Source organism: Lissotriton vulgaris, chromosome 2_2 (assembly GCF_964263255.1).
Source record: "Lissotriton vulgaris chromosome 2_2, aLisVul1.2, whole genome shotgun sequence".
Taxonomy (NCBI): domain Eukaryota; kingdom Metazoa; phylum Chordata; class Amphibia; order Caudata; family Salamandridae; genus Lissotriton; species Lissotriton vulgaris.
Genome location: NC_141688.1, coordinates 110,533,459 through 110,561,242, shown reverse-complemented (window position 1 = coordinate 110,561,242; position 27,784 = coordinate 110,533,459). Strand labels below are relative to the sequence as shown.

General features: G+C 49.7%; 1 protein-coding gene across 9 annotated transcripts in view; it reads left to right on the top strand.

Annotated features, from left to right (window-relative positions):
* HERC1 (HECT and RLD domain containing E3 ubiquitin protein ligase family member 1) overlaps nt 1-27,784 on the top strand; it is a 2,101,515-nt gene that overhangs the window by 222,062 nt on the left and 1,851,669 nt on the right. For all 9 annotated transcript variants that reach the window (XM_086959402.1, XM_086959399.1, XM_086959397.1 and 6 more), the window contains exons 18-19: nt 13,783-14,004; nt 26,841-27,014. In XM_086959402.1, coding sequence (XP_086815528.1) covers nt 13,783-14,004; nt 26,841-27,014 — 396 coding nt within the window. The remainder of the gene's footprint in view (nt 1-13,782; nt 14,005-26,840; nt 27,015-27,784) is intronic.

The following is a 27,784-nucleotide window of genomic DNA, read 5'->3' as shown; positions in this document are numbered from 1 at the left end:
GAAGGCGCCCTGTACAGGCAATTCTATTTCTGAATATGCATTACTATTCCAAGATACACAACAGCAATTAATGCTTCCAGAGGCAGCTGGAAAATGGTCAGTGAGCAGCCACCATTAATAGTACATACGTAGAGGCTATCAAGCTCAAAACTGAGCCAGTACTGCTGGGATTAAAACCTGGATTTCTCAAAGATTTCAGCATCTGACAGCGCTATGAATACTTGTCATGAAATTGTGGACTTGGTGTGTGTTGGGAGAAGGGACACTGTATGATAAGAACAGCAGCATAAAAAAATATTTTTTTGACTATAGAACACTAGAACTCAGATATAGTAAGAGCTTGGCTGCACATCAGTAATATCAAATTTTTCCAGCATCAAAACAGGTACCACACTGCCAACCACAACTTAAAATGCTGAAACTGCTGTTAGATTTTATTTTACTTTATGATTTTCTTTATACAGAGTTAACTGAGTTTGGAAAAGAAAATGACCTGTATCATCACATTTTTGTGTTTACATCTTCTCCCAGTAATTTCTGAGTCCTGCTTAGCCTACTAAAGTCTGTATATTCTGTTACTGACTACTTCCATATTGTCTATTTATTCGCATCATAATGTTCTACACACTGTGCATAATTGTCTACTTTTCCCATCTTTGTATGCTTAGATAAATAATGCATATATAGAGTATATTTGTATTGTTCCTAGCTCCAAGATCCTTAATTGTAGGAAAGTGCACCTATTTTACATGGTCAGCCCCACTTTTTGCCTGTTATCTGATGCAATAAAAAAAAAATATTGTGTTTATTAGTTTTCCAAAAGAAAGACATAACCAAGACACAAGGTGCCAACCAATAGCCAGCAAATATTTCAGTCTCAATATAACGAATGCACAATAGTGTATTATGTCCATCTTGGTGTTTGCTATGATTCTTGCAACACATTTACAACTTGTAGGGGTCAGAATTGGGAGGTGTACATTGCAACATAGGAGGCAGAAAGAGAAAAAAAGAAAACATGAAAGGAAGGGGGGTACAGTTCTGAAGACCTCATGAGGTGCACATCCCTTACCAGAACTGATTGAGTCTATATACATAGCAACATTCCTAGTCCGTAGTCATACCGTGTCCTATACATTAATTTGTCATTTTAGCTAACACAACTCCACTAATCCCCAGCATGATCATCCTGTACAGGCAAGTCGACACGTGTACGTGTCCATTCCAGAAAAGGCTCCCAGATATCTTTAGGTTGGGAAGTTGCAGGCATCTGGTCCCAATATAAACCCAGTTGTGTGTGACCATAAGTTACATCAGACCCTGGTCACAGGCCAGGCCGCTCCCCCACCGCGCCAGCACCACCCTTGCTGCCACCTTGCTACCTCTACTTTCCCGCCGTTTTTTTTCCGCCTCCCGCGGCTGCCGCCCCTGCGGCCCACCCCCGCACCTGATTAGACCCCCGCTCCACCTCCCACCTGCTCCTCCCTCCCTCGCCCCTTCTTAAAGGAGGCCACTGCGAGGTCGCGCCGCTGGCGCCCCGTCCGCACCTGGACCGCGCCCAGCGCCAGAACCCATGGCCCCCGCCAAATCCTCAACACACTCCACACCGGACGACCACCCGCCTGCTACCAAGCCACCCCGAAGCGCACCCATGGACCCTTCACCTGCCAAGCCTGCAAATTCACCTGCCTCCGTACCTACACCCCACCCACCAAGCACAGCAACGACAACAACCACCACCTCAAGTGCATCCTGCTCAACACCCGCTCCGTGCACAAACACGCTGTCGAACTCTGGGAACTCCTCGACACAACAGCTCCAGACGTTGCCTTCCTCACGGAAACCTGGATGAACGCCTTCTTGGCCCTGGACATCGCCATAGCCATCTCAGACGGCTACAAAATCACCCGGAAGGACCGCATCAACAAAACCGGAGGAGGAGTCGCCATAATCTACAGGAACACCATCAGCGTCACGACCAATGCCGAAGACACACTCACCGCCGCCGAACACCTACACTTCCAGATCCACACCGACCCCCAGACCACCCTCAGAGGAACCCTCATCTACCGACCCCCCAGGCCCACAAACACAATTCAGCGAGACCATCTCCGACTTCATCAGCCCTCACGCCCTAGCCTCTCCAGAGTACATCCTCCTAGGGGAACTGAACTTCCACCTGGAGAAAAACAACAACAGCAACACCACCACTCTGCTCGACAACCTCGGACTCAAGCAACTGGTGGACACGCCCACCCACCTCGCCGGCCACACACTCTACCCCATCGTTTCCGCCAGCAACCACGTCTCCTTCAGCCACTCCTCCGGACTACAGTGGACCGACCACAGCTGCATCCACTTCACCTTCAAAAAGACCACTTCCCACCACCAGACACCACAGATCCCCCGCAGATGCTGGAGCAAAGTCACCACAGACCAACTGACCGCATCGCTGAGCCAGAACCCACCTGCCGACACCAACGACGCAGCACACAACCTCGCACAGTGGATCACCAACTGCGCCGACAACCTCGCCCCTCTGAAGAAAGCCCCAAGCAAGACTAGCAACAGAAAAACCGCATGGTTCACAAACGCCCTCAAAATCGCAAAGAAATCGTGCAGAACCCTCGAAAAAGCCTGGCGCCACAAGCGGACACAAGAAACCATGACAGTTCTCAAGAGTGCCACCCGAGAATACCACCAGATGATCTGCACCACCAAAAGGACATCATTCAAACAGCGGCTGGACAACAACGCCCACAACAGCAAGGAGCTCTTCAGCATCGTCAAAGAGCTCTCCAATCCCAGCGCCAGCAACAACGACATCTCACCGTCACAAGACCTCCAACTCCCTCGCCACATTCTTCCACCGCAAGATCACAGACATACACAACAGCTTCGGACCTCAAACCCCGCCCCCAACCACCAAACCAACGACCCCCACCTCCAGCCTCAACGCATGGACCCCCATCAGCACTGAAGACACCACCCGCGTCATGAACAGCATCCACTCCGGCTCCCCCTCCGACCCATGCCCTCATTATATCTTCAACAAAGCCGAAACCATCATCGCACCCCACCTCCGGAACGTCATTAACAACTCCCTCACATCAGCCACATTCCCTGAAAGCTGGAAACACGCAGAAATCAACGCCCTACTGTAGAAACCAACGGCGGACCCCAAAGACCTCAAGAACTTCCGTCCCATCTCTCTCCTCCCCTTCCTGGCTAAAGTCATCGAGAAGACCGTCAACAAACAGCTGACAGCATTCCTCGAAGAAAACAACTCGCTCGACCCATCCCAGTCCGGATTCCGAGCCAACCACAGCACGAGAACTCCCTCATCGCAGCCACCGATGACATCAGGACCCTGATGGACAACGGAGAGACAGCCGCCCTCATCCTCCTCGACCTCTCGGCAGCCTTTGACACCGTCTGCCACCGCACCCTTATAACCCGCCTCTACAACACTGGAATCCAAGGAAATGCCCTAGACTGGATCACATTGTTCCTCTCCGACAGAACCCACAGACTCCGCCTCCCACCCTCCCGCACCAAGGCCTCCAAGATCATCTGTGGCATACCCCAAAGCTCCTCGCTCAGCCCTACCCTCTTCAACATCTACATGAGCCCCCTCGCCGCCATCGCACGCAAACGCAACATCAACATCCTCTCTAAACCCCGCGACACCCAACTGATACTCTCCCTCACCAAAGACCCCCTCACCGCCAAAGCCAACTTCCAGGACGGAATGAAAGATGTCGCAGAATGGATGAAGCTGAGCCGTCTGAACCTCAACTCTGACAAGACGGAAGTCCTCATCCTCGGACAATCCCCATCCGCCTGGGACGACTCCTGGTGACCCACGACGCTGGGCATCACGCCGACACCCACGGACCACGCACGCAACCTGGAATTCATCCTGGACTCCTCCCTCACGATGACCAAGCAAGTCAACGCAGTCTCGTCCTCATGTTTCAACACCCTGCGTATGCTCCGAAAGATCTTCCGGTAGATCCCCACCGAAACCAGAAAGACGGTCACCCAGGCCCTCGCCACCAGCCGACTGGACTACGGAAACGCCCTGTACGCAGGAACCACAGCCAAACTTCAGAAACGCCTTCAACGCATACAGAACTCATTCTCGACATCCCTCGCCACAGCCACATATCTGCCCACCTGAGAAACCTGCACTGGCTCCCCATCAGCAAGAGGATCACGTTCAGGCTGCTCACCCACACACACAAAGCACTCCACGACACGGGGCCCGAATACCTCAACAACCGCCTGTCGTTCTACACTCCCACCCGCCAGCTCCGCCCCACCAGCCTCGCCCTCGCCACCGTCCCTCGGATTCGCAGAACCCTACCGGAGGAAGATCGTTCTCCTACCTGGCAGCCAAGAGATGGAACTCCCTCCCCGCACACTTACGACTGACCCAGGACCATCTCACCTTCAGGAAACACCTCAAGACCTGGCTATTCGAGCAGTAGCGGCACCTCCCCTCCCTTAAGCGCTTTGAGACCCTCACGGGTGAGTAGCGCGCTTTACAAATTGATTGATTGATTGATTGATCAGATAGCCAGTCTTTGAATTTCAGAACCAGTTTCTCGCCCCAACGGACAGAAACCTGTCGACGTGCATAGAGTAACAGGAGCGCATGTAACTTGCACCGTTTAGGCAGTGTGTCCCTTACATACCCCAAGAGGCCCAATAGCAGGGTTGGCACATCAGCCCTGCCAATCATTTGAATCACTGCATCAAACTCCTCCCGCACAAACATACACACTTTTGGGCATTCCCAGGCCATATGCAGGAAGGTAGCCCTCTCATACCCACATCTCCAGCACCTGTCATCCTCTCTCAAATGCATGCGGTAAAGACTGATTGGTGTTCGGTAATACCTATCCAGGAATTTGAAATGAACCAGTCTAAGGCGATAGTTGGGGGAAAGAGCAGACCGCTTCCCGCAACAAAATTCCCACTGGTCCTCCGTCACTTGTGGATCTAATTTACTATTCCACAGCGCCAATGACTTAAGCTGTATAACCGGATGGGCATTCTGCATGGTTTTGTAAAGAAGCGTGACTAACTTATGTGCCGACGGTGTTTTGAGAACATTCTCCAACGCTAACATCGTCGGGAGGGGCCTCCAGGAATCCCGCCGAGAGCGCACGACATGCAGTGCATAACTTGTGATATAGGAATTGTTCAGCAAATGGAACAGCACGCCCCTCTGCTTCATGCGTGGGAGGTCTGAATTTACCATCTGGATAAAGATCCACAAATGTTTTCAACCTCATGTTTTCAATCAGGGTCCTTCCCACACCCTCCGTCATGCATGGCAGCATAGGGTTATGTTCTAACAACATGGACGGTGCATACAATATCTGAACGCTCGCCCTCTTTTGCAATGCACGCCACACCCAGCACAATGTATCGGCGGTATCAACATCACGTCTTGGGCGCTGCGACTTTTGATATAGAGCAACAGCCAGGGGCACTGGAGCCACTGCATCAATTTCAACCGCTACATGTGGTTGAAAAGGCGTCCTATGTATCCAAAAATGGAGAAATTGCGCTTGCGCACATAAGGCAAACATTTGCATGTCCGGGGCGCCCAGACCACCCTGCCCCAATGGAAGGGTCAGAAGGTTTCAAGATACTCTAGCTTGCCCATTTGCCTACACTAAGGACAGCAATTGTGAGCGTAAAGTCTTAAAGAAGTGTTGAGTGAGGGGAATCGGCACATTCCTAAATAAATAAAGAAATTTAGGTAGAATGACCATTTTCGTTAGGGCAATCTTTCCCGCTATAGACAAAGGCAGCCTGGACCAAACTGCAACCTTCTCCTCTAGCCATGAGTTAGCCCTTCCAAAGTTCAGGCTCCAAATATCCTGGAGATTCCTGCTCAGTCACACACCCAAATATTTGACCTCGCTAGCTTCCCATCTTGGGGGGAATTCCGAGGTCACCTCCTTCGTGCCATCTGTTATTGGGAAAATCACTGATTTTGCCCAGTTGATAGATATGCCAGTGAGTCCCCGAATCTGATAAATTTGCACAGTACTGGGCTTAGATTTACTTCCGGGTCAAGAATGTATAGAGTTACATCATCTGCATATAATGATATCAGGAGGCTTCGGGTACTAAATCCAATGCCCCTGGCGGTATGGTGTTGTCTTATCCTGGCTGCTAGAGGTTCCATCGCTATAGCAAACAGCAGTGGTGATAGCGGGCACCCCTGCCGGGTGCCTCTTGAGATTTGAAAGGAGTCCGACACTAAGCCTTTCACTCTAATGCGAGCAGTGGGGTTCTCATACAAAGCTTAATCCGCTTAATAAATAAAGGGCTTAAACCCATGCGCGATAGTACCAGAAATAAGTATGGCCATTCTAGTGAATCGAACACTTTTGTCGCGTCTAGAAATACGGCTGCAGCCTGAACACTTGGATGTAAGTAATGTATCACTGAGAACAGAGTGTGTAAATTATGCGATTTTGATCTACCTGGAATAAATCCTGACTGATCAGGCAGCGCGATCAATGGGAGCATTGGTTGAAGCCGGTTTGCCAATAGCTTAGCATATATCTTTACTTCAACATTTATCAAAGACAGTGGCCTATAGGAGTCCAACTCTGTTTCCCCCTTGTCTGGCTTCAACAGGGTTATAATCATTGCTTCCCTCATAGACTGTGGTAAAATCTCCGTCTCCAGTGCCTCTTCATACACCGCAAGCAGCCGGGGAGCCAACTCTTCCGCTAAGGCTTTATAAAATGCGGTCGTTAGGCCGTCTGGTCCCGGGGCCTTATTCAGCGGAAGACTCTTAATCACTTGCACCACATCTTCCGTCTTGATGGGTAAGTCCATGTAGGTCCTAAGATTGTCATTGAACCATACAAGTGCAATAGACTCTAGATACTCAAGCGTATCCTCAGAGCTCGTCGCACTAGCTGCCCGGTAGAGGGTAGAGTAAAATGTATAAAATTCATTGAGCACTTCCGTTTGACCCCTGATAATAGCCCCATTTACAACCTGTATCTCATGTACATAGGTGGCACTCCTGGACTTCCTTATCATACCCGCCAAAGCATGCCCTGGCCTGTCACCTTCTCCGGATCGCCTCGCCTCTGCATATTTATCAAGAAACTTCACCTCTCGGTTCGCTTCCTCTTCAAACTCTAGTAACTTTTATTTCAAAAGACCTGCCGTTTCGCGTTTTGACTGTGAATAAAACTGCCTTTCCAAAGTTTTAATTTGCTTTTCGAGCTCTGCGTGCGTACCTCTAATTGCCTTCAGCACTCCTGCCTGCCTCGCTATGCATTGCCCTCTAATAACTACCTTAAACACATCCCAGAGCATGGCTTCAGTGTCGACCGATCCAGAGTTTGTGGCAAAATATTCCACAATATCCGACCTTATTTCCTCTTTAAAAGCCTCATCTAGCAATGCGTGTGGAGGCAATCGCCAGGCAAACGCTCGCGGTGGCACTTTGGGCAAGGACAACTTAAGCAGGCAAGGTGCGTGATCAGACCGTGTACGTGCCATATGTGATGCCTCCACCGTACAAGCAGCTACATCGCGCGTGACTAGCCAGAAGTCCAAGCGGGACCAGGCAGCACGTTGGCCTGAAATGCATGTTCCCTCCCTGAGCCCAGGATGACGCACCCTCCAAATATCCAATAGCTCTCCATCAGCCATTATGTCGTGCAGAGCAGCGCTCGCCTGGGGGTGCAGTGATCTAGCTGTACCCTGTCTATCTGCAGTATCTTTAAGAACAGCATTAAAGTCCCCCCCCAAATGATAGTGTGACACCCCAGCGCTTTAATCCTGGACCGTACCTGCCGGATAAATTCAGGGGAGTCAGTATTTGGGCCATACACAGCGGCTAGTGTCACCTCACTACCACCCAGCCTCCCATTCAGTAGTACAAACCGCCCCTCTGGGTCCACATAAGAGGAGCCACATTTCCAGTCTGACCCCTTCTTTATGAGTATGGCTACCCCCGTGCATTATTAGAATAGATAGCTGAGTATATGTCCCCCCATCTGCCATGTCTCAGCCGCTGTAATGGTGTCACGTTAACTTTTGTTTCATGCAGGAAACAGATATCTATACTATGTCTCATCAAATAGGCGTGTCCCAACCTAGCTTTGCGTCCATCATTCAACCCCCTTACATTCCAAGTTAGGATATTTAATGTGTTCATGTGCGTTGCCATTAGGTAAAATCACAACTCAATGTTCCGTCCAAACCGTGCATACCAAGAAGTAGAAAATATACCTTCACTTTGTTTGCGACTGCTTCATACTGGCAATGAATTAAACAATCAACCCCCAATATCCACCCGCCACCCACTCCAACCCCCAATCAGGTTGTAGTATACCCCTCCCATCAACAAATAGATGCATTAATAATTAGAATATAGGGACCCTTCAGAGAAGGGCGAGGTTAGGCCGGCATATTCCCCCACTTTCGCAGGGTGACCGAGATTGCTTCGCATAGGCAAAACACTGCGCATTATGAAGCAATTGAAGCATTCACTTTGTCCCCTCAGGGGGGCGCCCGGGACACCGGAGCAATTTAGTTTGGAGCAACATGAGTGGAGCAAAAGAAAATATCATATAATATTAGACAATGCAGCAGTACTTTTGCGTTGCGTAACGGCAGTTCAATCGTTGTCACTCAGCCTGCCATCAGGCTGCTTTTCCTTCTTCCCTCGCCTTTTGGGTGCCTTGCCAACAAGGTGTTTAGCAAATTTGAGTGCAGACTTTGCATCTGTAAAATAATGTGCAGTGCCATCATGAGACACTTTTAGCTTAGCCGGGTACAACAAGGAGTATGGTACTTGTACTTGCAGGAAGAGTCGCTTGGCTGGGAGGAATTCTCTTCGTGCGGCCTGTACCATCGGAGTCTGGATAAAATGATATAGAGTTTCCTTTGTACCTGATCTGTCATTTCTGTCTCGCCAGGCGCAAAATCAGATCCCTGTCTTGATAATTAAGTAGCTTGGCCAGTATAGGGTGCGGTGAGCCACCCACGGGCTGCTTCAGGCCCAAAGCACTATGGGCCCTCTCCACCACAAATACCTTGGATAAATGAGGGTCAAAAAGCTCATGTAGGAGATCCGAGACAAAATCTTCCATTTTCGAGATTGCTGTGGTTTCCGGAATACCTGTAATTCGAAGGTTATTCCTACGTGATCTTGCCTCCAAGTCATCATTCTTTGCTCTTATGACGCCCAAGAGTTTGTCCATTTGTAAAAGTTGTTCTTTCGTCTCGGTTTGAAATTCGTGAAACTCTGTATGTCTATTTTCCAGGCCATCCAGTCGCTTTTCATGCGTGGACACTTGCGACTTAACACTTTCCAGCTGCGCAGTGAGCGTGTCCAACTTAGTGTCTATGCTTCTAAGACTGGTGCGCATTTCCAGCAGTAGTGACCGCAGATCTTCTCCCCCTCCCCGGACTGCGCGTCCGTGTCCGAACCTCCCTGTGCTCCATGTTTGGTGTCTGCCTGTCTAGTCGATCGTCTGGCATCAAAGGTGAGTTTCGATTGCTTGGCATCCGGTTTACCCATGATTGCATGTGTTCAGGGCTCCCTGCAATGAGCTTTCCGAACGGAGGTCTTGTGTGCAATGCGTCCACTACAGGCTCCAGCCGTGGCCTCGACCTTCTCCCGCCACAGAGAACACACACAGCGTCAGGATGCAACTTGCAGTCCAGTCAGGCTATGTACGTTAGAGTGATATAACCTGTGTCGTCAACTACAAGTGTACCCCACGTCCGAGTTGCTGCGCCGCTGGCTGCACATCCACCATGGTACAATAGGTTGCCGGCGTCCCCCAGCGCCCAGATGCAGCACGCTAGGCACGATGTGAATCTGGGATGTGGCTTATGCCCCCAAACTGCACCTGTATCTATGGCCTAATGTCGTCACAGACGCCCAAAGTTCAACTATGACATCTCCTCCTTCTCGCAGTGTGATTAGCCCGGGGGGGTAAATCGCAGCCAGGATCCGGGTCCTCGCACACCAGCGGCAGAGTACACGCAGCACGAGCAGGCCAAGGGGTCACACAGGTTCATCAGAATGGTGACTCAGCGTATTTTATCAATAAATGTTTAATCTGCTCCCCCGCTAGCCCAATCGAGGCACACACTCCCGGGGGTGCAACAGGGCTAGTTCACAGTCTGTGCAAGCAGCACCCCCACCACTAGCTCAGCAAGGGCAGTCCAGCGTGTGTTTTCAGCCTGCAAGGGTAACTCGATTAATCATGGGGTTTACTCAGCAAATTCCGCATCTCGGTCTTCCACCAACCTGTGCCGCAGTAGGATCTTTAGGAACAGGACGTGAAGCGCTGCAGCCAGGCTCTCCCCGCAGTACTCTCTCGGCCTTGGTCCGCGCACCATGCTCTGATGCAAGGGCAGTCTTGCGCAGCACAGGGAGCATACAGGGTGCCGCCATTTGCCCCATTGATGGATGTTCAATCTGGCGCAGGCCGTCGCGCGCCGTTTAATAAGGGACTGCACCACCCCACCGCCTGTGCAGGCGTTACGCAGATGGGGCTATAAGGCCCCCCAGGCCCAGCCTTCACACCTCCGGGCAGCGCTACAGGCAGATCTCACTCCGACCAGCGTCAGCTCCACAGGCCCACTCCGCCCTGGGCTCGATTCGAAAGGCAGCCCGGCTTCCGGTCGGCCTTGGCCTCCGCAGCACAGCCACTGTGCAGTCTTATCTCTGCAACTCCGGCAAGGCACCTACAGTCCACCCGGCATTGCCACCGCTGTACGTCTCGACTCTTCGCTCGTCAGCGGCGGTATTGTATCGCAGGGTCAGCCACTCCGAACTCAGGATTATAGTAGGATTTTTATCCCGGCCGGCGGAGCTCGCTTAGAAAGCGGCCATTACGCTGCTCGGCCAGCCAAGCCCCCATCTGATGCAATTTTGACAGCAGTGCACTGGGTTCCTGCTATCCAGGTCTCCAGTGCCAGATCTTGTTCCCTAAAACTTTACAATTGTTCCCCCAACACCTGTAGCACCCCCTGTAAGTCCCTAGTAAGAAGTATCCCTGGCACCTAGGGCAAGGAGGCTAAGGAGGTTCCCTAAGGTTTGAATCATGAATTGCGCCACCCTAAAGGACTCCTCGGAACCAACATGCAAACTGCAGTGGCAGTGGCAGTGGCAGTTGCTTGCCATGGTGTAGAGAAAAGTGAAGACATGACATAGCACACCACTTGTGTGCCATGCCTCCTGACAATGTATGCAGTATAGGTAAGTCACCCCTACAACAGGCCTTACAGCACTAAGGCAGAGTGCTGTTGCTCAAATATGACTTTACCCTGAAAAAACAAGAAAAGAGGCGTTAGGAAAACAGGAATATTTGGTTTAATTAAACACTGTGGCCAGGAGTACAGCGTGCAGAAACGGGTCAGAGGACTGTCTCAAAGTAAATCAAGTAAGTCAATCAGAGCAATTTTTTTTTAATACAGTTTTGGGAGCAATAAAAGTACATCCAGCAATCACAAAAGAATGTGGGCCCAGTCTGTGGAGTCATAAATAAAAGGTCCCTGATAACAAATGCAAGTGGGTCTCTGCCTTGCGTAAGCACAATGTGGGCCAGTGGGTAGAATGTCCAGATGTCCGGCATGAGGGATGCTGATTACGGTGTGTACTTTGTTTCGTGTCCTGATTGGCTGCGTGTTCCTAACTTTAGCAGGCATCTGACTTTATGGTGTTTTGGGAATGTGCACACCCCCTTCCGCCCAATAAGTGCTTTATTGGGGCCAATTTCCCTGGACCATTGTGGTGTCGCTGCTCTTATCTGGGGGATGGACCTGATTTTCCTGTTCTCCTGTTTGTCGTGCCACCCCACTTGTGACCTGTCGGTCAATTACCAGAGCCTGTCTGATCACGCGTTTTTGAGTCTAGGTTGATGTAGAGTTCATGACGGGGGAAGTTGACAATAGCGATGCGATTTCGTTCATGTATGCGTACCATCATAAGCATTAGCATAGTTTTTTTTATCAATATCAACAGTGCACTATAGTACATGTGGGACATATCTGCATGAGCAGATCTGCCCCTTTGATTTCAAACTTGATTCTTAGATACTGCAAGTGAACAGGGAAGACATTTTCAGTACATTTATTGGACAGTGGTACTTACTAGATTCCCAGCTGAATGATAACTGAGATGCTTGGTATCAAACATCTCATATTAATAAACCCACACTGATTTCAGTGAAGATTTATTAATACATGCACCCAGAGGGCACATTAGAGGTGCCCCCTGGAAAACTACCTACTACTAGTGCACTGACTGACTGGTGTAGACCAGCTTGCCACCACAGACCAGTTTCTTACCCCCTGGAGGTGAGCACCCTTGCTCTCTTAGGGCAGAAACCATGCCTGCTCTGGCTGAAGGTGTTGTCACCTCCTCCAAGCAGGATGGCTAAGTAACCAACATATCAAGGCAGAAGGCTTCAAAGGCCTCTGCCACCTTTGATATGTGACCAAGGCTTCCTTAGACAGGGGAAATGCCAACCACTGCCCCAGGCCCATTTGGTACTAGGACCGGTGGGAGAATTAGGTAGTCAGGAGGCGTGTTCACCCTTGGGCTGGTACCACCCCTAAGGTGGGCTGCCTAAAAGTGAACACCCACTTGGATTTTGGTGGAGTTAGGTACTCTGGGTCATGGCTATTCCCACTTTTCCACAGGAAGTGGGCTTGGAGAGGGTGTAGACACCCTAAAGGGTAAGTAGGCTATTGGCTACTGCCTGTTACTCCGAGTAACCCCCCTAAATTGAGTATTTAGGTGGCACCCCTGACACTAGTAACTTGGATTCAACGGATCAAGGAGAAGAGGACACCGAGAGTGCGAGAAAACGTGAGCACTGAAGACTGCTGTGGACTTTTGGTGCCAAACCCTGCCTGCTCCAAGTCTCGACAATCGTGATCAGTGACTCATCCTCCAGCTGACCAGTTTCTAAGAATTGCCAACAAATTTCCCATTGGAGTAGAGGAGCTACTCCCTGCAGTCCGTAGGAATGAAAAAGCATAGTTTGGTTCACCGAGTTGCCGCTCACCGTCCAGCCCGACGCTGCAGGAGACCTCCAGAAACCAATTGCAAATAAAAGCAACATTTGCCTTTTCTCCCATAGGAAAGTATTATGCGTAAAGGCACATTTAAGTGACTGTTTTACTGCAAAATTCAATATTGCAAAAAAAGTACTTCCTTAATAACGAAGTTCTTGGTAACTTTTATTATTTATATAAAAATAAGACTTATTTTTCCAAATTGGTGTCAGATTTATTCTTAAGTGTGTCTAATTTATTGCCACTGTGAATACAACAAATGCTTCCTGAAATCTCTACACAGTGTACCTCTTTTTGGTTCACTATATAAAGAGCCAGCTTCCTACAATAGTACTTTTGATGGAAAAAGCAACTATTGATTTGATTGCAAATATATTTAATATTATTGATGCTTAGCTATTTTATCAAGTATATTTCAGTATGTCTCTTTCTGTCAGACCATGAACTGTTATAAACTTTGAAGAACAGCACGATTAAAATACCATAAGCGTTTTTATCATGTAATTTGAATGTTAAAACCTTCAATATCGACAGTCTCAATTGAGAAATTAATAGAAACATACACTTAATTAATATATGCACCAGCTTGCAAAATTATTAAAGATTACAGTGAGCTACAAATTCACCTCTTGTTAAGTGATCGTGAGAAGTTATGAGTTTCCAAATACTTATTCTGTTGTCTGCTTCTAGGTGGAACGGAGCCCCTTGATCCAGCTGGAACACCCTTACCACAACCAGCTCAGTCGTGGGTGTGGCTTGTTGACCTGGAGAGGACTGTTGCTCTGCTAATTGGCTGCTGTCTTGGTGGAATGCTGCAGGGACCTACTGTTTCACCCGAAGAACAAGATACAGCCTACTGGTTAAAAACTCCTCTTTTTGGCAATGGTGTAGAAATGGAAGTTCCTCAGTTAGGTATTTCATTTTATATGTTAGCTAATTATTTTTCTATCTTACCAGTACAGCCTGTAGGTATTTAAAATGATAGTAGGTTGAAAAGGGACATTTTAATGAATACATATTTTTTAGTACTCGGAGATTTGTACAAATTGCCTGAACAAAAGAAATTTACATCTTTTCAGTTCAGCCCTGCACTCATTTTGCTCTCACATTTTTTGCTGCCTGATCGATTTCTAAATCTTGCAAGTTTAACTTCATCTCTTCTCTTTTGGTAAATCTTCACTGGGTCTCACAATACAGCTGACTGGTATCAAAATTGGTCATATTCCTTATCTTGTTGATAAGATTCAGAAGTATGATTCATAATGGTTTCTCCCAGTAATGAGTGTGACTTGATCTTGAAAATTCAGTAGCAAGATATTCATTTATTCATACCAAAAGGAAAATGTTGGTTAAATGAGCCCTAAACTTGTTGCCTAGTTAATTCTGGAGCCAAGGGCACTATTATAAAATGTAAATAAAGCTGTTAATTCAGAAGCAATGCAACAAACTTGGTACCCGAAAGGATGCACACTCCAAGTAGCAAAGCAGAGCGATGATAATCACGGTCACTGAGCCTCAACCAGAAAACTATAATTAGGCTATCCTGTTTTCAGTTTCTATTTTTGGTAAATTCTGGTGGGATCTTTTCAGTTTTTTCAATACCTTAAAAAAACAGTGGTTACACTTTTTCGTGCCATTAAAAACAACATAAACACTGGTTTTCCGGTGTTAGAAAGTTTTGCTTTTATTATTACTTGCTCCTGTACTGATAGTGCAGGGTATGTAGAGAGTGTATGTACAGTATACGTGAGTTCCAAATTCATTTTTACAATTCAAACTTATTGTAGTACACCATGCAATACTACTTCAGTGAGTCTTTTGTCATGTTCGCTCGCTTTTCCCTTCCCGTGTAAACTTTTATCCGTGGAAAGGCCCTTTCAACATTGGAACTTGAGACAGACAACGCCAAAACAGCCAGTACACAATTTGCTAACTCTGGCCACTGATATAGCATTCCATGCCAATATTGATGCTCCTGAATATTGCGATTCTCTGGGACAGGTGCTGCAACATATGCATTGAACTGGACGCATATGCCCTCAGAGTTTTTGACGCCAGGAGGCATTTGAAAATGTTAAAGAAAGCATCAACGTGGTACCACGCTGTCTCTGCAAGTGATTAAAAAGCATTGATTAACTTTGGAATGAAGCATGGGAATATCATTGGTTTACTCTGGAAAAAATGTGATTACTTATAATGATTGACTTATCGTGAGGAAAAATTCCTGAATTCAGCAGTGCGACGGATTGGTGCGCCATGTCACGTACCTGTTTTGCACACTTATGTATTTCACTGTGATTTGGGACAGTTCACAGTTTCCATTAACGCATGCAACAAGGAGGTGTGGTCAATGTAATTATGAACACTTTAAAGGGAAGGAGTGCATTCCTAAGTCCTTTTTCATGGTTGGTGATGGGACATTTCTATTCATCATTGCAAGCCATTTCTCACGAATTGTAAAATACAATTTCCTCAATTGCTTCTCAACATTTCTTTGCTCACCAAGTGGCAAGCATTCTAACATGGAACATTTTGCTTTGCTAAAATCACTAAAAGTGTAGCCAGCCTACATTCAAGGAAATGGTTCCCACCTACACCATTACGTTGAACTCTTAGTAGACAAGGGTATTTTCAACTTTCGTTTTTTTTATTATGTCCACTACCGCAGTCCTGTTTTCCTGCAAAATTCTAAAGATGCGGTAGAGTGTACTTTTTTCACATCACTATCAATATGCAACCAAAGATCCTCACATTTCTTGCCTATGGCATCATCACTAAGCAAAAATTCTGTAAATGGTTGACACAGGGATAATATAGCATTCACGGCTTCAAGGACTGAGAATCACTGGACACTGTTGGAGTTAGTCTTTCTTTGATGACGCTCAAAGCACAAAATGAGAAATATTTGTGTTTTAGTTCCTTTCGGATAAGGAAACAGTGCACCAGAATAGACTACAAAGTCAAAAGCATTCTTCATTAACTCTAAAGATTGTAAAGATGCTTTCAGCATACCATCTAGCAAGTGGCAAGGATCTTTTACAGGGAAGCCCTTCAGCTCAAGTATCTATTTTGACAGGTTATTACACAACTTTTTCATAAACTTAACTGAATCACTGCAAACACAAACAATATCACTCCAATCTTTTTTGACTTGGTAAGAACTTTTTGCAGCAGCATTCAAAGTGACACTGCATTCCATGTTTTCCAAACGTCTGGTGTCATGTTTTCACCACTATACCATCTGCTTGGTGACCGCACTCTTTTCACATATACCAGTTACTACACCTAACATTGAATGCTTAAAGCCTGGGGTGTTTGGCAATTCTATGGCAGGACCGAAGGCGAGGATTATGCTTTACTTTCTTCATTTTATTGCATAGCAGCCACTTTGAAGTAAACAACTACTATTCCCATGAACCAAAGGGAATAAGCAACAAAACAATAGAGTATTCATAGATAACAGAGTGTCCCATCAAATGCACCAATCAGAGGTCCCCATGGTGTTGATAGTCCTTGGTTCCCGACCATGCTTCCTCTATCTTTGCTGCTAGCAGCAGAGATAAGCCTTTATTCTGTACTGTGTATTTATGCCTATTCATGCAAAACACCAGCGTTTTTTTTCTGGATTGCCGTTTTCCTCATGGCGCTGTGGTGTAGGTCGCGCGCACCATTTTGATTCGCGCGCGTCGCCCGAGTGGTTTCATTTTGTTTATTAAATTATTTTGTTGTTGTTATTTTCTGCAGCGTTTTGTTTGTCATGCGGTTCGCCGCTACTCGGCGATCTGCTCTGGCCGCAGGAGTCTTCGGCTCCCTAGCGACCGTGTTGTGGTGCTGGCTCGTGGGGTCTGCGCATCACCGTCGGAGGGCGCCTGACGGCGCCTCAGACACGACGAGCGCGCTTGAGATTCCGCGCATTCCTCGATTGGATTGTATCGGAATCCAGCGCTGCTTCGCCCGGGTTCAAACCCTGCGTCGACTGATGTCGGTTATCGGCCCCCCATCGCCGGTGCCTTCAATGCCTGGGGCCCAACCACGACGGCAAGTCGTGCCCCGACTGCTGGGCCTTGACGTCGAAGGCTAGGCGGGAGCGGTCCCGCAAGCGCCTCGAGCTCCGGCAGTCGGCCCGCACCGTTCGAGGTCCCGGTCCGGAAGGAGGTGGAGGATCCGGAAGGAGGTCGAGGGACCGGTCGCGGGGCCAGAGTCTTCATAGCTCCGGGAGTCAACATCATTCCTCGAGCTCCAAGTCCTCAGGTAAGAGGCACAAGAAGTCGAAGAGACTACATCGCTCTTCTGACTCCCCCCGACGCTCGCGCGATGTGGCCGGGGGTTCGGGTGACGCCACTCACGCGGCTCCGCCGGAGCCGCAGACGTCGCGGCCTGATCCATACCCGCCGGTCCCTGGGCAGAAAGCAACGCCGGAGGAGATCAAGGCCTTCCTAATGGCCATGAGGTCGCTCGCTCCTCTGTCTGGTTCCGCGGCGCCTTCGGGCCCAGGGGCTCCGACTGGGTCCGTCCCCAAGCGGGCCGGGTGCTTCGGCCCCGGCACCGTCGGCGACTTCGTTCCCGGCGCCGCAGGGACCCGCCGGATCTGACTCCGGATCCGGGTCGTCGCGGACGACCTTACGACCTCGCCGGCGCCAACCCACAGGGTGCCGGCGCCAACCCACAGGGTGTCGGCCCCGGCGCTATCTCAGGACGACCCCGTCCCCGGTCCTACCCTCGATTCGGGTCCAGCGCCGCTTGGAGATTTTGACTTCTATGACCGGCCCTATCCTTTCACCCTGAGTATCAGTAGATGGGTGGCGAGGAGGATTGGAAGGGGCCCGAGGATCCTATGGCACGTGAGTGCCAGCCTTACCAGGACTAGGCAGGTGAGCTTGGGGATGCCAGTGGTCTGGACACTTCGCCAGACACTGGTTTTGTCTCCCCCGCCCCCTACCGTGGCTACGGAGGAGGGGGCTGCCTATCGTGTGGTGTTGATGCAGGCAGCCAAGGCCTTATCCCTTGAACTCCCCATCGTGGCCGTGAGGAGTAACCTCCTCACTGAGGTCCTTAAACCGCAGGCAAGCTCCTCGGAGCATCTGCTGCCGTTTAATTAGTCCTTATCTGAAGTTCTTCTGGGCACCTGGTCCAGGCCTGCTACAGGTCCGCCTGTAGATAGGAACGTGGCCAGACGCCACCGCCCGGCTCCGGGAGACCCTTGCTTCCTGTCCACCTACCCCACCCCGAGAGCCTGGTCGCCCAGGCCTCTAACTCCCAGACAGCATTCCCGAAGGCTCCCCCCCCCCCGATCGGGAATCCAAGAGGTACGAACAGTACGGCAAGAAAATGTTCTACTCACTGAGTTTGGGGTTGCGTTCAGTTAACACCGCGTGCCTCTTGAGCCGTTATACCCACTCTTTGTGGGACACGGTCGCGGCAGTGCTGCAACAATGTCCGGAGGAAGGCCCGGACTAAACTCGCCCAAGCCCTTGCAGAGGGTTGAGATGCGGCACGGTATTCTATCCGGTGTGGACTGGATACAACGGACTCGCTAGGTAGAGCGATTGCAACGACGGTGGCGATTCGTCGCCACGCCTGGCTGAGGTCCGCCAACTTTTCGCCTGATGTCCAAAACACTCTTATGGACATGCCGTTTGATGGCCGTCGCCTCTTTGGCGACAAGGCAGACAGTGCGCTTGAGCGCTTTAAGTACTCCAGGGCTACGGCCATGTCCTTGGGCCTGTCGGCCCCGCGCCAGCAACCTGCTGCCTTTCGCTCCTTTCGTGACCAAGGAAGGGGCGCCTCCACATGTCCTGCCAGTCATGGGACACAGACTAACATCCAGCGTGGTGGCGGACGTGGTAACCGCCGTGGCGGTGCCCGGGGACAACGGCGAGGCCAGTCCACATCCACCGCGCAGCATCCGCCTCAAAGCCTTCCTAGTCTGAGCTTTCAGGCCCACAGGACGCCAGTGGGGGGCAGGGTTCGCCATCACCTCCTTCACTGGCGCAAAATCACTTCGGACAGGTGGGTGCTGCAAATCGTCCGAAGGGGCTACTCCCTCCCCTTCGAGGCGACCCCTCCAGCCATGCCACCGCAGTACCACCACGTGTCGGGGGATCACTTGAATCTTCTGTGAGAGGAAGTTCCGGCCCTCTTGGCCAAGGGGGCCATCAAGCGCGTTCCTGGGCCAGAAGTAGGGTGTGGTTGTTACTCCTACTACTTTCTGGTTCCCAAGAAGGGCAAAGGGGGCCTACACCCTATCTTGGACCTGCGGAACGTCAACGGCTTCCTCTGGAAGGAGAAGTTCAAGATGCTGACTTTGGCTCAGGTCTTAGCTGCCCTGGACAGACTTCATGGTAGCGTTGGACTTGCAGGACGTTTATTTTCACATCTCCGTCCTGCCGGCCCACCGGCGTTACCTGCGGTTCACAGTAGGCAACGAGCACTGTCAGTTTACCGTGCTCCCCTTCGGCCTTACCAGGGCCCCACGGGTGTTCACGAAAGTGTTGGCGGTGGTCGCAGCTCATCTGCGCAGGTTAGGGGTTTCAGTCTTCCCCTATCTCGGCGACTGGTTGTTGAAGGCGGGCTCGCCCCAGACAGTCGTCAGCCACCTCCAGACTACGGCCGACCTCCTGCACCTGCTGGGGTTCTCCATCAATGAGCCGAAGTTACACCTGTGTCCCTCTCAGAAGCTCCTTTTTATCGGAGCGGTTCTAGACTCGCCGCAGTTTCGGGTTTATCCTCCCAAACAGCGGGTTCAGGATATTCAGGCTCTGATTCCGATCTTTCAGCTGTTATCCCGAGGCTCGGTCAGGTTGACGCTGCGGCTTCTGGGGCTGCTGGCCTCCTGCATCCTTCTGGTGCATCACGCCAGGTGGCGGATGCGGGCTCTGCAGTGGGACCTGAAGTTTCAGTAGGCCCAGCATCAGGGCAACTTGTCCGACCATGTCTTGATCTCGGAGGGCACTGCAAGACAGTTGCAGTGGTGGCTCACGGACCGCGATTGGGTAAGCGGCAGATCCCTCTCCCTACCCCAACCGGAGCACGTAGTTGTGACAGACGCGTCCCTCCAGGGCTGGGGGGCCACATGGGAGAGGTGGAGCTCAGAGGCCTCTGGTCTCCGGCGGAGTCCTGGCTCCACATCAACCTTCGGGAGCTGCGGGCGATCCGGCTTGCACTGAAGGCATTCCTCCCCTCTGTCCGGGGGAGTGTAGTGCAGGTGTTCACGGACAACACCACCGCCATGTGGTACTGCAACAAACAGGGCGGGGTACGGTCGTGGAACCTATGCCAGGAGGCTCTGCGCCTCTGGCAGTGGCTGGAACATCAGGGCGTGCCCCTGGTGGTTCAACACCTGGCAGGTTCCCTGAACGCCAGGGCGGACGAACTCAGCCATCGGTGCATGATGGATAACGAATGGCGTCTGAACTTGGACGTGGCGCAAGGCCTCTTTCAGCAGTGGGGAGAGCCTTGGTTAGATCTATTCGCCACAGAAGAGAACATGCAATGTAATCAGTTCTGCGAGTTGGAATTCCCAAGGCGGCACTTGCTCGGAGACGCTTTTCGTCGCGAGTGGAGCTGTGGTCTGTTGTGCGCCTTTCCGTCTATACCACTTCTGCCCAGAGTGCTGAAGAAGATCAGACGCGACCGGGCCCAAGTTATCCTTGTGGCTCCGGACTGAGCACGAAGATACTGGTATCCCAAGCTACTCAGCATGTCTGTCGATCCCCTGATTCGTCTGCCTCTTCAGGAGGACCTTCTGTCACAGCAGCAGGGGACGGTCCTCCACCCGAACCTGTCCAGTCTCCACTTACATGCCTGGAGATTGAGTGGCGGCAGTTGAGGCCATTTGACTTGCCTCCTGAAGTCTGTAATGTGATTCTGGCAGCCAGGCGTCCCTCCACAAAATCGGTATACGGAATCTAATACTAACTACTGTTTCTTACAGATATATCGTTACCAAAGGAAAGTAACTTGTGCAACGCCCAGCAGGGGTCTGTAGCTTTGCCGTTAGGCAACTTTCCAGTTTTTTTTTTCACGCCCCTTGAACACCCGATTTTCGGGTTGGTACCTGCCATTAGGCAGTGTTATGTAGATACCATTTTTAGGGGTCTGTACTTCTTAGGCCTTTGACGCTCTGTTCAAATATCCAGGGTCTGTAGCGCAGTTTCACTGCAAGGACCCATTTAGGCAGACTGCCCACCTAGAGTTCGCACCAGGGCTGATTGGGTCCTAGGCTTTCGGGCCTGTTTATTGCGGACACTGTCTGCCCACATTCCAGGCTGACACCCAGCCCCCCCTCTGTTGAGGCTTACCTCCTCTTTGGCAATACCTAAGTCAAACAAAGTTGGATACTTACCAATTATGGTGGCCTACCAGGACAAAGTTTATCAAGATGGTCAGTGGGAGGAAGATCCTCTTGCGGCGCTTCCCTGGAGCGATGAGTTTTACGACGCGGTTGACGAATCCATCCACAAGGCGGTGGAGCAGGCCATGACCCCCCTTGTGGAGTGGCTGTCCCGCAAAATTAACCAAGCTTGCGAAAAGCTGGCCAGAGCTGCACATTCCTCTTCTTCTGGCCCTTCGTCCACTGGTACTGCCGCAAACCCCAAGAACCTCCACCCAAATGGGCTAAGGACGCTGGAGCAGATTCCAACGCTTTTTCTTGGCTCAAGCGAGCTTTCCTAGCCAGTTATGTACCTCCAACAAGTTCCCCTATGACTCCACCGGCAATACCTTTTACCTCGGCGGGCGAGGATCCAGGACATCAGGGGGACGGGGACGACTCTCCTGCACAGTCCCGGCCCTGGCTTCCATCCAAGTCGGCGTCAACCGCTACTGAGATGAACTTGTGTGCAGATATGCTGGACCTGGACGATGTCCTACACCCGCGCTCCTCTGACTGGGCCCCATCGGAGAAAGTCCCACAGTACGGGGCCAGCAGGATCCGTCGTCCACTCGGACCTGCAACCCGTAATTGCCTCAGGGCGGAGTGTCCTTGCCCTTCGTTGGAAGGGAAGGTAGGCGCCACCCCGGAGTTTGACCCCCGAATGGCTACCTTTCTCCAAAAATTTGTTAAAGACCCCAAAAAGGGCATAGACAGATCCTAGAGGGCCTGTCAAGATAAATTGTTGGATGTCTTGGGGGCCGCTACCAAAATCCTGGATATGGCCGAAGAAGCGAAGGTATCAGGCTCCCGCATATCCCCGGATCATCTCTCCTCATGGGCCCAGCGCGTAGTGGTGTTCCTCGGGAACGCCTACTACGCCAACTGCGCAATCTCTACTGAACGCCGCAGGTTAATCCTGAGCTTGGGGACCTGGCGGACACCCAACCAGGCCCAGTTGCTCATGGAGGCCTTTTCGGCAAGCCCTTTATTAAGGAACTAGGCAGGTTCGTAAACCCCTTAACCTCCGTGGATAGGGCACAGTCTTCCATTCAGAAAGTTTTTCGCCCCCAGGTTTTTCGAGGGGCCGGACGAGGTAGGGGCCGCTTGTACGGCCCCCCAAATCAGAACAGAGGGCAAGGATCCAGTCAAGGACAATATCAGGATCAAGCCTCTTTGGAAATTTCTACCCCACTCGCGGATGGCGAGGCAAAGGCAGAGGTGGCAGATGAGGAGGCAGAGCCAATTCTTCTGGTGAGTGTTCTCCCTTCTTCCCTTCTAAGAGTGGGGAGCCGTCTGGCGCATTTTTTCCCAATGTGGACTTCTGTCGCTGGGGATGCTTGGGTCCTACAGACAGTAAGGGGTTTTCATATAGACTTTCTAGGCACTCCTTTGCAGGTCACTCCTACCCGACCTCTGTGCTTTTCTGAGACAGATGCCATCCTGGTGGACCAAGAGGTCCAAGCTCTGCTCGACAAGGGGGCCATAGTAGAGACCCTGCCACACTCCAGAGGTTTCCTCAAAAACCTCTTTCTTGTGGACAAGGTGGATGGGGGTTGGCGTCCGGTCATCAACCTGCTAGAATTCAACGAGTGGCTGGTTTATCGTCACTTCAAAATGGAGGGAATTCACCTCTTCGAGACATTCGCAGACCTGGCGACTGGATGGCGCGTCTCGACCTCAAGGACGCTTATTTGGCGATTCCCATCTTTCCCCCTCATCGCCGCTTTCTTCAGTTTCCCTGGCACGGGAAAACTTACGAGTTCATCACCCTTCCTTTCGGGCTGTCCTCACCAAGATTTTGAGAGCGGCGATAGAACACCTTCGGGCGTCCAGCATGAGACTTATTGTGTATCTAGGCGATATTCTGTTGATTGCGCTCGATCCTGATACCTTGTCTTGTCAGCTGGAAACCGCAGTAGATCTGCTTCAGAACCTAGGGTTCGTGAGAAACGAGTCCAAGTCCACCCTAATTCCCTCCCAGAGAGTTGTTTTCCTTTGTTTCTTAATAGACTCTTTGGAAGCCACTCTGAGCCTTCCCTCATGCAAGATGACAAAGATTTGCCACGAGATTCGGAGGGCTCTAACCTTGACTCTGATTTCCCTCAGACAGCTTGCTCGGATAGTGGGCCTCCTGTCAGCCTCCATTCAGGTAATCTTTACCGGTCCATTACAGAGCGCTTCAGCGGCTGAAGGCGGCTCACCTCCGCAAAGGCTGTCCTTATTTCTACAACGTGTGCCTGACGACTGACACCAGGGAAGAGCTTCAGTGGTGGCTCTCGAACATGGAAGGTTGGAATGGTCGGACAATTTTCTGTTCCGCGCCGGATATCGTTATAGAATCCGACACGAGCAGGTCCGGATGGGGCGCAACATGCAGCGACTTTACCACAGGAGGTTTGTGGTCTCCTTCGGAGCAACATTTACACATAAACTGTCTGGAACTTTTGGCGGTTCGTTCACGATGAAATGCTGGATGAAAGACTCTGTTCGGTCCTGCTCCTTCTCAAGATGGACAATGTCTCCGCCATCCAGTATATCAATCACTTGGGTGGCACCAGATCAAGAGCTCTTACAGATCTGGCTGCGAATTTCTGGCAGTACTACTTGGAGCATCAGATCTCGGTCACGGCGGAATATCTGCCGGGCCAGGACAATCCAGTGGCATATTTCCACTCCCGCCATTTCCACAACCTGAGCCTCTGGAAACTGCATCCGGGAATGTTTGCGGATCTTCAGAGTCTTTGGAGTCCTTTCTCAGTGGATCTCTTCGCCTCTCGCCTGGATCACCAGCTTCTACTATTCTACAGTTGGAGACCGGATCCTCTGGCGGAGCAAACGGATGCTTTTCTTCAGGATTGGCGACCTGAAGCGGGTTTTGCCTTTCCCCGTTTGAGATGATAACCTGGGTCTCGGTCCAGGTTTGTCACCAGGGAGCAACCATAGTGCTCATTTCCCCGATCTGGAGGTCTGAAGTGTGGTTTCCAGTTCTACTGGCACTTTCCTGTGATTCTCCAATCCCACTCCCCCTCTTTTGGACTCTTCTTCTCAATCCGGAGGGTGTTCCTCACCCATTGATCAAGCAAGGCTCCCTGTCTCTCATGGCATGGCTAATTACAGGGGACGATGGGCAGTCCCGGGCCTTTCAGGAGTGGCTGAGAATTTCTTGTCCAAAGCCTGGGCTGACATCACTCTCAAACGTTACCGATCCACTTTGAGACGGTGGTGTCGTTGGTGTCTGCAACGGAGTTTCAATCCCATGGCAACTGATGTGACCTCCATCTTGAATTTCTTGGCCTCTCTGGCAGAGGATGGTCTTGCATATAGGACCATCAGATCTGCCATCTCCGCTGGTCATGTCTTGGTGGATGGCTCTCCGGTTTGGGAACACCCTTTGGTTTGCCGCCTTCTTCGGGGTATTAGTCTCTCGCTTCCCCCGGAACCTTGTTACTCGGAGTTGTTAACAGAGTTTTGAATCTCTTTCAATCTTCGCAGCCCAATAGATTCCTATCCAGGAAAGAACTTTCGGCTAAACTTGCCATGCTGCTGTGCCTGATTTTTTGCAGACCGGTTTCCGATGTCAGAGCACTGGATGTAGCGGGAAGAATTTTTTCCCCCACCGGTGTAACGTTCACCATACGCAAATGCACCAAGTGCGGGACGACTTCTGTCTCCTACCCTGCGTTTCCGGGCTCCACAAAACTATTTGTAGTTGCTTGTCTCAAAGTGTACGAGGAAATGACGGAGGAGTTGCGGCCTCCGGGGGAACGCCGTTTGCTCATTGCACTCAAAAAACCTTACAAGGCGGTTTCCTTCCCCACGATTGCCCGATGGGTCCGTTGGGTCATGCAGGAGGCGGGCATCGATTTACGTATGTTTGGTGCACATTCTACCAGAGGAGCCATGGCCTCCATAGCTTTTACCCTGGGAGCTTGTCTGGAAGACATTCTGAATGCAGCAGACTGGTCTTCAGACTCCACCTTTAAACGGTTTTACTTCAAGCCGGTTGTTGACATGGCTCAGTTGGTGGTGAGCAAGCTTTAAACGAGCATAATTCTCGGCACCGGTCCCCCATAGAATGAAACACTTCCTAGCTAACGTAAGGGAAAGTTTCAATTCTATTAAGGACTCGGAGGCGAGGATTATCCCACCTAGGGTACAATTGCGTTGACTGCTTACCTCCCACGTATTGGAGTAAGTACTGTGTTTACTTAAGTGTATAGTGTTGTGATCCTGTGCATATTTTGACATGTTTTCTTCTTGGGGCTAGACCTTAACCTTTTCTTTCGCTTACGCCTTCTTTTGGTTTTCGAGGGGATACGATAAAACAAGACTCCTTATGTGATTGTGCTGGCTGACTGAGCGACGAAAGAGGACGCATGGTCAGAAACATAAGACTATCAACACCATTGGTGCATTGGATGGGACACTGTGTTATCTATGAACACTATTGTTTTGTTGTTTATTCCCTTTGGTTCATGGGAATAGTAGTTGTTTACTTCTAAGTGGCTGCTATGCAATAAATGAAGAAAGTAAAGCATAATTCTCGCCTACGAGTCCTTAATAGAATTGAAACTTTCCGTTACGTTAGCTAGGACATTTTTCATTCACCTACTATCAGTACTGACTCACTAGTAAAGGGGGCTGATGTTTCAATGGGTTTCACCCATTCTCTGACTGTGGGGTAATGTGATGGTACATTGGTGTATGATGAAAGATTCTTATGAAACCTGCCATTTTACCTATCTGTAAAAAAATTAAACTTAGCCAAAATATTAAATATGACATTGATATTTCCTGATTCTCTACAGTTCATAAAATATTTAAATGAGAAATTAAACATTCTTCTAAACCCTGCATCTTTAGACCAAAGACCACAAAACTGAAAAAAGCAAAAGGAAGAGGAAACTATATTTTAGTGACATCCTTAAACAACAAAACTCGAGCAGAATAATGTTATCCCAGTCTTTCTTGCTGCTACATTGTATAACTAAAGTTACAATGTATTGGTCCCTTCACGAAGAATTAAAAATTACTCTTTCACTGTCCTTTTCCTTTCTTTCAATGGCATTTAGTTTGTGATTGTGCAGGTGTTTTTTCAGTGTTGATATGTTTACACTGGTGAGGGCTATTTCCCATGTTGTGGGTTTTTTATCAATTATTATAGGTTTAAACCTAAAACAGGAAAGTCTATCTATCTTCAGACACATTTTAAATGAATCTTTTTTGTAATAAAATTGGTTTTATGCACTAATTGACATTGTTGCTTGCTAGTGTGTGTTTCATGCATTTTAAGCCAACCAAATGGAATATTTTATCACTTCTTCAAGTAAAAGTATGAGTAACCTGAGAGAAATGTGTTATTACTTCTTTGCAGATAAGTGCATGAGTTGCCTGCTGGAAGTTGCTCTTTCTTGCAACGAAGAACAGAAACCATTTGATTTTACATTGCGGCCCGAAGTTGCTGTCTTTGTTGATTTAGCATTGGGATCTACAAAGGAACCAGCCCATAGTCTGTGGCTCAGTATGCAAGATTATGCCCTTAGTAAAGGTAATTCAATATACCTTATTTTATCTTTGTGTCTGTTTTAACAGTATGCATGCTTTCCAACTAGTAACAATAATGCATTACAGAGGAGGGGTGAGGACATTCTTCTTTTCACCATTTAAAGTCATAGGTTAAGAGTTGAGCATTTTAGCTTTGGCATCATATTGACCCATGAGCAGGCTATTTTAAAGGTTGGATATTATTTTGTAAGTGAAGATTGTGTTCTTAGCTGAAAGCCTTGTTTGAAGTAGGTTTCCCATATTGGTCTAAATAGCAGCAAATGTGCATTGGGTTGGGTGCGCTTTGGCACGAGACAAACATGTGCCCTTCCTCTGCCTCCTACCTCCTCCTGCTCTTTCTCCCCATCTACTGCATGGAAGTTGGCCTAGTTTCCCGTGGTCAGAACAAAAGCAGCCTGTTGGATGGATGGGTATTCTCCTTCCCATAAGTATGCAGGGCCATTACTTCAGACCTTTGGGTCTTGCAGATTGTGGAAAGGGAGTAGGCCCTACTTTTCCAGCAACACCCTCCTCCTTTACCCCTCTCAACTGATGCACTCCCCCCAGACCACCTACGTGCCCTACCGCAGTAATTTCTAGCATTACCCCAAAATGATGCTGGCGAGTTGGTCCCAGAGCATTATCGAGGAAAAGGGTGCTACTCAGTACTTCCTAGTTCTGAAATAGGACAGCAGTTTTAGTCCGATCCTAGACCTCAGGGTTCTGAACTGGTTCCTCAAAAAGGAAAAGTTCAAGATGGTGTCTCTCTCTCAA